Source organism: Phalaenopsis equestris, unplaced genomic scaffold (assembly GCF_001263595.1).
Source record: "Phalaenopsis equestris unplaced genomic scaffold, ASM126359v1 Scaffold000135, whole genome shotgun sequence".
In the NCBI taxonomy this organism is placed as follows: domain Eukaryota; kingdom Viridiplantae; phylum Streptophyta; class Magnoliopsida; order Asparagales; family Orchidaceae; genus Phalaenopsis; species Phalaenopsis equestris.
Genome location: NW_018164577.1, coordinates 270467 through 283344, shown reverse-complemented (window position 1 = coordinate 283344; position 12878 = coordinate 270467). Strand labels below are relative to the sequence as shown.

Here is a 12878-nt window from a genome sequence, read left to right as displayed (position 1 = left end):
TGTCCTCCTCTGCATGATGAAAAACCCTCCATACCTCTATCAAGTTTGATTGTACTAATCGCCTCTTGTGCTCGAGGGTCTTTTACTATATCATTAGTTCTAATGATATATTTTTTCATTATGTTTCTATCAGGTTATTCAAATAGCCAACAACTAATTATTCCATCCATAGAACTATCTATCGACTCCATACTTATATTTTATGAGATTGTTAAGGCAACATTGAACTTTTCCCGTTCGGCTTACTTCCATAAAAGGAACATCTTAAGGGTGTATGCATTACATTTGGACTCAATTTTTATAGTAGAAGGATTGTCCATTCAAAAATATTATATTATCTTATAAGCTATGTTGGTTGACTTCAATACAAATCTTTTATTAATGATCTTTAAGGTTTTATAGCAACAAAATGAGGATGTTCTAGCTGCTAAATTTCTATGCAACCTTCATCATGCATTTAAAATTTTACAATTTCATTTGATCATCCAAATTATTGTTCCCATTCCTGTAATTGCTCACTCTGATGTTCTACGAGTCAATAAGTTGTTTTTTCTTCTTTCATCTTTTAACTTGACTTCACTTGTTTTAGGACATCGTGCTTATCGTGGTGGTTTTGATCATGGAGATTGGATAGTGGGTGCACTAGTTATGGGTCGAGATTCATTCCTCTTTACTCTCATCATGGTCAACTTAATCGTGCGTCAGAATGATGTATTGCCAAATTTTTCGTCCACGTATTGCCAAACATTCGTCCACGTATTGCCAAACATGGTCTAAAACATCTAATCTCAGGAGGGTTATGTTTACTTGATTTTAGAGCTCCCAGATCTCTGACGTAGTTCTCTCTGCTTTGTTGCATCTATGCCTTCAATTATGTTATGTACAATAGGTTTAGGCGTCTCTCTCTGTATGACAGATAATCACAGGTTGTTTTATCTTTTCACATTATCTCCTTTTCTCTTTTGATTGTGGCTGATGGATCTCCATCATCTTTGCCAGGAAAGTTGACTTTTGAAACCCTCTTTGTTATTAGTTATTCATTGTCTTACCTAGTTTGTAATTATTTTTGTAATCTTATATCCTCTTATAGTTCCTTTTAGGATATTTGTTTTGAACATCGAATGAGATGATTGATGGATGTGTTGAAGCTTATCTCATTTTCTTTCTTTTTTCATTTTTGTCTATTGCTACTTCTTTCACTTGCATTGTTGGGTGGGTCATTGACGCTGGCACTCATAGGCGCCTTTGTAGCAGGGCGCTCATAGGGGCCCCTGTAGCGTGGCACTAACAGTGCGCCTAGCGCTAGGTGCTAATTGCGCCCCCGCCCCTATAGCGAGGCTTCAATCCTGCGGGTTAGAAGACCCGCGAAGCTTCGCGAAACTGCGCGATCGTGATCTCGCATGAAGGAGAGGGAAACAGATCGTGAAACCTCGCAAACCATTGCAGTAGCAAGAAAGCTGTGCGAAGCTGCGACAGCGGGAGAACCCACGGAGATCTGAAACAAAGGGGAAGGAAACTCCACAAAAGAGATCTGAAACTCCACAAAAGAGATCTGAAACTTAACACACTCGGAACAGATCCCTCACACACCTAGGACAACCCCAGACGGAGGAAGCTTCTACATAAAGGAAAGTGCTGAAAAAGACGAGGAATCTGGAAAACTCTTTCCGTGCTCTAAATTTTTCCCCTCTGAGGTGGTGATTGCGTCTTTCCTTTTTAACTTCCCCAACCTATCTCTTTCACCCCCCTTAGCCGCCAACCACTACAAGCTTCTCTCAAACTACCACACTACCGCTGCCTACCACATATAATCCTTCCCACTTGCTCCCCCTATAGTTCTGCATCTTCCCCTCGCTACCACCAACACTCTGTTGCTGATACCACCTCCGCCAACTATCCCGACCCACTTCGCCGATCTCCACCACCCATTGGAATACATTTAGGAGCATTTGTTTGTGTCGCTTTGTGTGTTTGTGTTGTGATTTCTTTTTGAGCCACGTTCTAACCTTATTTAAATATTAATGAAAATTTACTTTTTTGTTTCCACAATTTCTCCTACTAGTTCCAGTATCAGTCATTTTTTTCCCAACATAATTTAGTCATTGGTTGTTTTTGTGTCCTCAAATTTGACTCTCATCCATGTGAGTTAAGTTAATAAAATCATGTAAAACTACTTGTCATTGACGTAGACATTTTTAGTTAACGCACTCAGGCATTTGTTGTCTAATCTGCTCCTTTTTATTTTGGCTTTTGCTTTTTTCCACCTTTATTGATGATGTTTCAAGGTTTATATGGGTTTTACTATTCATATGCCGCTCTTTGGTTCTTCATGTGTTCAAAAATTTTCTTATGAAATAAATAAGTTCAATTCGAGACCACATTTTAGTATTTTAGTATTCATACAATCTTAATTCACACCTTTTTCTCTGCCTATGGTGCTATTCATCCAACTTAATGTTCCTATAACTCTCAAATGAATGGTGCTTTTGAATGAATAAATCACTGTTCTCGTGACATTGCCAAGATATTAATATTTGGCATTATTGTTCCTATTTTTAGGAGTATCTTTGTTTTAATAGCTTGCTATCCCATCAATCGTATCATTCGCATAATTCTAGACCACATGTTAACCGTCTCTGCTTTTCATCCACAAATTTTCTGTTGTATCCATTTTGTTCATGTTTTTTGTTTGCTGCATAAATTCTCTCCCTGTACTATTTGGTATATCTTCCTTGATCACATCATGCCTTTCTTTTTCACCCTTGTTTACCCTTGAGCTCTTTGCGACAGTGGTTCCTCCTCATCTAGAGCTCTTCTTCTTACCACCACTCTATACATATCCAAATTAACACATTTAACCTTATTTTTGGGTTCAAGCGAGTATACATTAGCCATCAAGCCATTTGTTCTACTTTTAATTATTTCCCTATAAAGCATTAAAAGTCAACATATTACCCACCTTGGTCATTCCTATTCTTCTTTTGATCATTTATTCACTTTGTTTCGCACCTTGCCTTGCCTGTGTCATTTGTATATGTTCTATGGCAAAGTAAAATATATTGCAAAATGCCTTATAACATATTATTATGATTGTTGAAATTAATTTTCTTTTTAATTGTCCTATTTGGGATTTGGTTGTACCTCCTTAGGGTCAAACCCATTGGCAGTTCATGGATGTTTATTATCAAATTTTATCTCCATGGATTGATTGATCGCTACAAAATTTGACTGGTATGCAAAAAGTTGGGCTAAGTTAATGGGATAGACCACCTTGACACTTTCTCCCAGTTGCGCGGCTTGTGTCTCATATTTCTTTTGTTTGTTTTCGTCAATTGAGGTTTGATTATGCTATAAATTATTGTAAGTAAAGCCTTCTTTTATGGTGATCAATTATTAGTATTTTATGATATATGAAGCAATCTTCTAGGCATATTGCTCAGGTGGAAAATCATGTTTGTCTATTCAGGAGGGCTAATTATGGCTTTAAATAAAATCCATGAGTAGATTTGACAAATTTTGTAAAGTTTTGGCTGTGATTAGGTTTTATAATAGTACTAAAAATCACTCCACTTTAATCAGATAGGCTCTGTTATCAAGTTGTTTATGTTGACGACATCTTGCTTATTAGAAGTAACCATCTTAATATCACAGATATAAATCGCTACTTTCAAAGGTGTTTGGCAAAAAAAAATTGAAATATACATGGTGCTTTTTTAACAAGAATTTTAATATAATAAAATAGATTTTTTTTGGCCTAATAAACTTTTTAATATTATTTTCAAACTAAAAAGATGTCTAATATGTGGAGAAAGAGTTTATTGGTTCCTATTGTTAAGAATAAAGGAATTGAATTGTGCAAATCATAGGAATTAAGTTAATGTGTCATACATTAAAGTTATGGAAGAAAGTAATTGAATATAGGTTTCAACGTGATACAAAATTTCTCATAATTAGTTTGGATTCATATCGAACAAGTTTATTATGGAAGCTGTACATTTATTGAGACGTTTGATGGAAATGTACAAAGAGAGTAAGGAGGAACAACATATGATTTTTAGTGAGTTAGAAAAAAAAATTATAATAAGATTCCATGAGAATTATTTTGGAGAGTTATAAAAGAAAGGTGTTGATATTGCTTATATTCAAGTCATTAAAGATATGCATACTAGAGTTGTTGCTTATGTTCGAACACGAGGAGATTGATCAAGTATTTTCCTATTTCAGTTGGATTACATTTGAGATCAGCTTTAAGACTATATCTTTTTATTTATGGATGTTTTTATTGACATGTACAGGAGAATGTATTGTGGTGTATGCATTCTGCTGATGACATCCTTTCTGTGGATAAGACTAAATAGAATTTTCGGGAAAAAACTTGAATTTTATGTGTCAACTTTAGAGTCTAAAGGCTTGTTGTTGTTGTTGTTGTAAAATGGGAGTATCACTTCCCCTGGAGGGAATATGCTATTAATCTCCTTGAAGAAACAAACCTCCTTGATTGTAGGCTTGTTGCTGCTATAGGGATTCCGACGACATCTTATGATGAAGAATCTCCTGATGATTATTTCAATATTGAAGGCTTAATTGGTGAGTTGATTATGTTATTGATACTAGGCTTGAAATTCTATCCTTCGTTGGATTGATGAGGTAACACACGTACAATGTGAAAGTAGCACTGGGGAGTTTCTCTTTAAATACTCCTGTATATACAAAACGTATCCAGAGAAGAAAATTTCTTATAAGCTAAAACTAAACATCTGTTAGTTTGACTGTCAACTCGATCGAAGAGAGGGAATAAAATTAGGGCATTTCATCTTTGTTGAGTGAAATGTTGTCGCCTTAAATAGCTTGAAACAAATATTCTAATTAGATCATATGCTAAACTAAAAACAATCATATTTTTCATTTTGCTTGTGAAATGACATTTGTAAAAACTCTTTTTGGAGAGTTTAATTTTTATTTACATAGCTTATGACTTTATATTGCCACAATTATGCTAAGGCATATATTGCTGGCAATATTATTTTATTAATGAACTAAACAAATTAAAATAGATTTTCATTTCATATGAGATGATGGTCTTTTAAGAAAAAAATGTTATTTCACACATTTCTAGTTCAGAACAAGTGACAAATATCCTTACCAAAGCATTAGCTCCCCTTCTTTTTTTTTTTTTTAATTTATCTAACAAGTTGGACATAACCTACATGTATGCTCAAGCTTGAGGGGGAATGTTTGCTTGGTTAGTATATTAGGCAGGCTACCTATTATCGGAAGATGATTATATTAATGAGATTTTTTTTTTGATATCTTCAATATTGGATGTATTGTTTCTCTATTTTTTTTTTAATTCCTTTTTGTATATTCATTTATGTCTATTTACACGCTCAACATAGTGACTCAATACATTTTCCTTCTCTCAGCAAGGTAAAATGTTGAAAAATCACATCTATTCGATACGCATTTTAACAGTATTCTTTATCATGTATGTGAAAGCAGTATCATATTCAAATAATAAGAACTGCAACTCATATTCCTTGGGACTTTCCCAGAAAGTTTATGTTTACCTGCTTACTGTGATATTTATATTATCACCCTATGTAGTTGCTATTGCTGCTGCTGTTAATAACGGTGTATCATTTTGCAATTTTTTTTCTCCATTAATTCAAGTTTTTTTTTTAATGAATTTTCTGTAAAGAATGCTATGGCATTGAATACAGGGATTGTCCTAATGATTTGAAATGCTAACTGAGTCTATCAATGCAATTGTTATTGTGTAGAAAATAGCAGAGCAAGATGGTGGGAAATATGAGATGGCTGTTTATGCGGCTCAATGTAGCAACTTGAAGCGCATGCTCTCTATCTGCGAAGATTGGGAGGTAAATTTTTGTCTCCTATATGCACGGTGATGTTAGTCGGAACAACAACTTTTTTAATTTCTTTTATATTTTTAGTTGTCTTTTGCCTCTTTACAGTGATTAAAAAGTGCTTCTTTTGTTTCTTAGCAACTTATGTTTACACAGATAATTTCATAGTTTCAAAAATATTTTTTCTTGAAGTGCTCAAGATGCAAGTGCAAATCAAGATTTTTAAGATCTTGCAAATCAAGATTGTTAAGATCTTTTAATAAATTCTACATCTCATACTTTTCAAAGGAATGTAAAATGTTATCAAGCTTAGTTAATATAGTGCTTTGTGCTCGGTCAAGTGCACCATAGAATTCACTACTTAGGAGGTTAAGCTATTGGGAAATTTCAGGCTTTGGTTGTGACTATAGTTTAATTATGTTTTTTAATTACTATCTGCTCAGAATGCTTTAGTCATAGTCATAACTTTAGTGTAGTCATAATCATAATTTGAATGTGTTATTTGGTGCCGGACAGCATGTTCAGAGAATGCGTGCCATGTTCTTATTGGAATGAGACTTTTGAGGGTGATTAAAAAGATATACTTGATATACTATTGGTTAATGATCTTAGCTAGAACTTAAATCTGCCATTATCAATAAATCGATGCGGGGGGTGAATGGAGAGTTCGGATTTTACTTGGAAGTTTTTTATATTTTTGCAATTTTTTTTCTTTTTACACCTTCATCAGGATTTAAAAATGACATGCTTCATGGTTTGGGGGATTTTAATAAGGTTTTCCTCCAACGGCGATTTAATGCTATCATGTACCGGTGAATTTGAATGCTTTTGATTTTTTTGCCTCGGACCTTAATGATTTTTCTTGTTTGTAGTGGATTGGATTTTTGGCTTGAATTCACTGCATTATAAACTTTGTTGACTCAACCATCGTAGTTAGGGGATTGTGACTTTAAATTAGAGCTCGTGACTGTAACTAGTAGTTATAGTATCAAGAGTTTACATTTTTAATTTGAATTTTCCTTGTGAAAGGCATTGAAGGGTTTATAAAAAACATAAAACATAATTTATGTGCGTTTGCAATCATGTATTTGATTCTTGATCCATGATGATATGAATTTGTTGAATTAAACTTAGACTATGAGTTTAAAACCAAGATTTTAATCGTGATTAATTTTCAATATACTGCATGATGAGTTTTAGTTTAAAGGAGAGCTTATTGAGCTTCAAAATGAATTCATGCTTTTGAAGCAATTGCTTGATTTTCAGAGTAGGTCATTAATTGATTGTCTTATTATTTTAGTTCACCTAGCAATTTTTAACCCTAGGTTAAGCATTTTTCATAGTTATTAGAGCTCATATTTGAAACTTCAGTTTCAAAGATCTAAAAATAGTTTAGAGGACTTCCATGTTTTTCAGTGCATTGCTGATTTTTAGAGCTTTGAAATTGAGATGAAGTCTGCCCCATAGTGTGTGCAGGGGAAGGCTTATTAATTATTTGCATGAATGTTTTTGTTGTTACAATTATAGATAGATATTTCATCTTGACTTTAAATATCAGATTCTGCTTGCTTATGTGCATGTGTTGCGGGTTTGGTTGGAGAGTTATTATTCATTCATGTTCAAAGGATAATTTATTTGCATTTAGCCTTTAATTTTTTCAAGTAGATACCATATTGAATCTTTCTTCGCACATAAATGAGAACGTTGGCGAGTTACTTTTCATAGTTCAATCATCAGTTTTTAGAGATCTGTAGCTCGATGTAGCAAAGTTTTTTTTTTTTTTTGTGCACTTGCAAATGAGAATTATTTATTTTCTTTTAAATCTTTGTATTCAAATTTGTTCTCACAACATGTATCATATTTTGAATGCTCATTTGTTTGGGTTGCCTACTATGCCATGAAAGGCATGCATATTCGCTAAGACATCCTAATTACCCACCTTAGAAATTTCTTATAATATAGTATTTTTCCCATCATATTAAGAAAAAAACACATAAGGTTTAGTTGTTGCGACATGAGTATTACCTATAAGTTTTTCCCTCCAAAAGATGTGCATATGTTCCATTGGTCACCCCAAACGCTTATGAAACATGATTTAAAAGTTTTGAGTGGTTGCATTTTGTACTTTCGAGTGCAAGGCGTTGGATGAGATTTTGTGGTGAAACAAAAAGAGAAAGCCAAACACAATCTCTCCATTTGCACTCTTTTATTATTATTATTTTCTTTTATTTTGGGATCTATCTATGTCCGTTTGGATTCATGCATGTATGGACGTTTGTAGTGATGGATCAATCATTCATGCATGTATTTGTATGGATTTATGTATTGATGGTTGGATGTATGAGTGAGAGAGAGGTTTGGGGAGATGGGCAACATGAAAGCTATGTTTCGAGATTTAAAGAAGTCTCGCAAGTAAGTGAAGTTGTGGGCTGTGGGATAAGTTGGGATTACAATTTTACTTCGTGAAGTTTTGGGCATGGTGTTGAGTTGGGTTGATGGCGGTTTGGCATTTAGGTGAGAGACAAGCAAGCAAGTGGAGGGAGATAATCGGAGGTGATTGCTAATCTGTCAAATTTGAGGAGCACCTGTCGTGGGTAGCTAGAGTGTAGCGGGCAGAGCAAGGTGAGTTTAGGAGGAGTTTGTGAGGGAGTAAAAACGCATATGAAGAGAATTGTGGAATGTAGAGAATATGAGTGGTTGATGGGAGATCACGGTTGAAGTTGGGTTGAGATGAGGGATGCAAAAGGCTTTGGTCGAGACGATCAGACAAAGAATAAGCAGACACATGAAAATGATATAGGATATGTTTTAATTTTTTTTCTATTTTATTTAGTTATTTATTTTTTTATAATTCCATGATGCTAAATGCTCTCGTTTTGAGGTTATAGGCATGGGTTGGGATGAATGTAGGCATGAGAGAGATACGTGGCATCCCATGAAAATTATTCTTTTTTATTTTTCATAATTTTAAAGTAGGATTTAAACAGTAAACACATTTATTTTAATTTTGTAACTATTAATTATAATTATTATTGATTTTCTTTGCATGTTTTATTGTGTCTTGCACACATTGATTTCATGTAACCCATAGGTAAATTTTGCACACATTGATTTCATGCACCTCCCTTCCTATTTTTGTTTCTCGCCTTATCCATCTTCTATTTGTATGTTATTTCTCTGTTTAAAGGTTATGTTTTGGTGAGATTGATTTCAAATTTTTGGCAAGGATAGCCGTCGACGTCCTCTTTTTCTTTTCCATCGTTGTATCCGAGGATGAGTGGTTCTCTAGCTGTATTTCGCTTCGAGGTGGTGGTTATCCTCGACGTTCCCCATTCACACACTTCCGCCGTCGCTTCCGCCACAATAGCTGCAACCTCTCACGGACAACATATCTGTCCCTTGCACTCCCAAATCTCCTTCCCTATGCTATATATCTACCCACTCCTTTCCCGTCATCCTGGCCGCAACCACTACAATATTTCACTCCCATAATCCCCCCTACCTTCCCCTGTTCGTTTCCCATCAACTCAGCCTCAGCCAACTACAATATTCCATTGCCGTAAGCCTCTCCTACACCCCTTTCTCCTTTCTCGTCAAACCCAGCCGCAGTCCACCTGCAAGCCTCTCTGCCTTCACGTTCTCCTACCACCTATATCCCCCTATTCCCAACAATATGCTATTGCAGCCACATCCTACCCCCACTTGCTATCTTGCCGTACTCTCCATAATCCCTTGTCCTGCACCACCTGCTGCTTAGGCCCACTCCCACATGCAATCTGCTATAACTGGCCACCAGCCTGCACCTAGCCATCCTTTCGGCGACCGCTGCCTCCGTCCAGCCCGCCTTGTTAGTTGTGTCGTCGATGCCCGCCGTCTTCACCCCTCGTGTTAGGGTTTCTTTTATGTTGTCATTTATTTCTTGTTTTTGAGAGTGGTTATTGTAACTTATTTGAATTTCAACAATAATATTTCTATTTCTATTGTGGTTTGAGTTAACTCTAGTATCAATTTCACTTTTGAACATTGGATGGAGCAATGTAGGTGCCTTTTGTAAGTATTTTCTGGATTCATTGATATGGTTTATTTTATAAAACGATGATGTTTGAGTTATGCATTTCAAACATGAATTGATTGATATTTCTTCCACTTTCCATCATTTTCATCGCATTTAATTGCGTTGATCATGGAATTGATGCTTAGTCAATCAACATGATTATAGTATCCTCATGGGAGAACAATTCACTCGAATGTCCGTTCGAGAATTAAATTATATAATACCCATCATATTTTGGCTCAAACGCTTTCAATCTCATCAGCTTAGTTCACCAGGCAAACGAACCAAGGGTTTGAGCTTGATCTTACCATTTCCCATTTGATCCAATTTAGTGAGTCATTGCATTAATATGCTTGCTAAAATATGGGTGCTTTGAAAAAGCATATTAGCCACCTTAGCTATATGGTTGCTGTAAAATTCATTACTTGGTATCTTTTTTTCTTCTTTATCGAAATTGTAAGTCTAACTTGTGTGCTTTTGAATAGACATAAACCCCTCTTCAACCAATTAACTGGGTTGACCTAATGCCATCAAAACAATCCTAATTAGTCAAATCACCATTATTAATGGTCATAGCCACACAACACTTGATCATGCTTTCACTATCCTTGGGGTTGTCTATCTTGTTTATTAGCTTTCTAATAGAATTAGGGGTGCAAGTGGGCCAAGTTGGCCTGAATTGGATTCATTAAAGAGATCGTGAGTCGTGCTTATCGAGCAACGAGTTTGAGCTTGAGCCTAGGATCATGAGTTTGTTTTTATATGAGCTCAAGCTTAGTTAGAATCAAATCGAGAGCTTATTAAGTCAGCTTGATCAAATTAATTAAATTATTAATTAATTTCACTACTCAATATAAAATTTTCTATGATTCCATAAAATTTTTAATATACTTTTATCAAAATTTTCATTCATACATACATATATATGTATGTATGTGTATATATATAAAAAAGATACAAAAAAATTGTATGAGAGGACCTAAAAGAAAACCCAACTCATACAATACAACACACACCAAATCCAGATAAAACAACGATACAAAAAGGTAAAAAACCAAAAAACACAAAAGAGCACAGAAGTGCTAGGGACGTCCCACTTTAGTACTCCTCCCTCTAGTTCTCGGAAGTGAGCCGACTAACAAATTAGGAAGGCGTGTACCATTGCCCGTAGTAACCAAAGTATCATCCATTAGATTCTTGAGCTTAAGTAGATTTTCATTCTTCTTCTTCCTCATAGATGTGTAGACTTGTCATTCCTTATCCGATGATTGACTCATCTGATCAGTAGTTTCCAAAGGTGGTTGGATAGGTGTAGGTCGTTGCACGTCTTGATCCCCATGAGCCTGAGTAATATTAACATCTTTTTGGACCTGATGATGTGGTTGTGAAGCACTAGAAATATTTTCATCTGTCTTATCAGTGATAGGTTCTGGGACAGGCGGAGTCTGAAGAAACTCCCTCTCTCCCACGATAAGAGGTTACAAAGACGAGAGATCTACAACTGGGGATTGAATATTTGTCAAATTGCCTGTCTGATCAAGAGAAGATGGAATCACAACCTCTTGCGGAGCATTTTGCTTTTTTGTTCTGAGTTGGGGGTATAGATGGTGACATTGAGAACTGGAGTGTCCGAACATACGACAGTTCGAACAATAAGACGGAAAATGTTCAATCTCTACCTTCTGCCAATATCCCTGGTGTTGTGTGCCCAACCAGATTTTCTCAGATGCATGTGAAGTGATGTCTCTTTCAACAAGTATTATGGCTTCAGAAGGACGAGACAAGTTAAAAGTAGGAATGTCCGTCTTGAGTGACTTCCCATAAGCTAAGACAATAGAGTACAATACTTTTTGAGAAAAATAATAAAATTTCAAACCAGAGAGACGAATCCAAATCGGAATGATTGGCGTTTCCGTCTGTGGGTCAAAATCCGCAGACCATTTCAGAATCTTCGTTGCTCTGTTATCAATCAATATTATTCTTTTAGCAAATAAACGCATGCAATCTTCTTCATTGCTAATTTGAATAAGAACGTGTCTCCCATCTAATAATTCAATTTTCCATTCTCTAACAAGGTGCATAAGTTCAAATTCTTTGCGAATGAGCTCCATTTTGGGATATCCATATAGAAATTTCCCAACCAAATTCAGACGACAGGATGATGCAAGTTGAATACCTTCAACTTCTGTAAAAAAGATGGTGGGCGTCCCATTCTTCATATCAGGTTTCTTGACGTCCTCCGCCCACTCCGCCCACTCAAACGAAGATGATGATTTTGGTGTGCCTGAGGCGTGGACACCGGCAGGAGCAACTGCATATGATTTGTCCGAAGCCATCCTCTAGGACAGACCTTTAGAGAAGAAAGCAGACGAGCGCAGAGAACGCAGGAATCAGAGCAGTTCCCGCGAGGTTGAGGAACACAAGAAATGGAAGTTCCCGCGAGGTTGAGCCGCAGAGGGACGAGCGCAGAGAACGCAGGAAGCAGTTCCCGCGAGGTTGAGCCGCAGAAGCGAGCGGCGAGACGGGGCGCAGAGGAGCGAGGAGGTAGCCTCGTCTCAGAAGAAACGCGAGAGACGAACTTGAGTGCGAAGAAGTACACGCGAGTGAGAGAGATCGAAGCCGTGACTGTTGCTAGGTTTCGCCATCGTGCGAAACCCTAGTGGAGCCGAGCGAGGACGACGCCATGTATGTATGTATATATAAATTATTCCTTTAGATCTTGTTTGGCCTTGCCTTCATCCACCTAACTATCCTCTTCATTTCAAACCTAAAAATTAAATCTAAATAAAGAATTTGAGTTTAAGAAACCTCTTTAATTGAGAGGATTCTCCGACAAACAAGAGTTGTAATTAATTGTGTGGGCTTGCAGTCATAGGTAGTCTCAACCTCAAAGCTAAATAAATATGGACACAACATCAAGGGAAATATGTTTAAAACAATCTTAATCTACTTAAGAA

The 12878-nt window shown here is 36.1% G+C and overlaps 1 protein-coding gene across 3 annotated transcripts in view; it reads left to right on the top strand.

Annotated features, from left to right (window-relative positions):
- Window positions 1-12878, top strand: part of LOC110021567 (nuclear pore complex protein NUP107) — a 60313-nt gene that overhangs the window by 30808 nt on the left and 16627 nt on the right. For all 3 annotated transcript variants that reach the window (XM_020720107.1, XM_020720106.1, XM_020720108.1), the window contains one exon: window positions 5781-5879. In XM_020720107.1, coding sequence (XP_020575766.1) covers window positions 5781-5879 — 99 coding nt within the window. The remainder of the gene's footprint in view (window positions 1-5780; window positions 5880-12878) is intronic.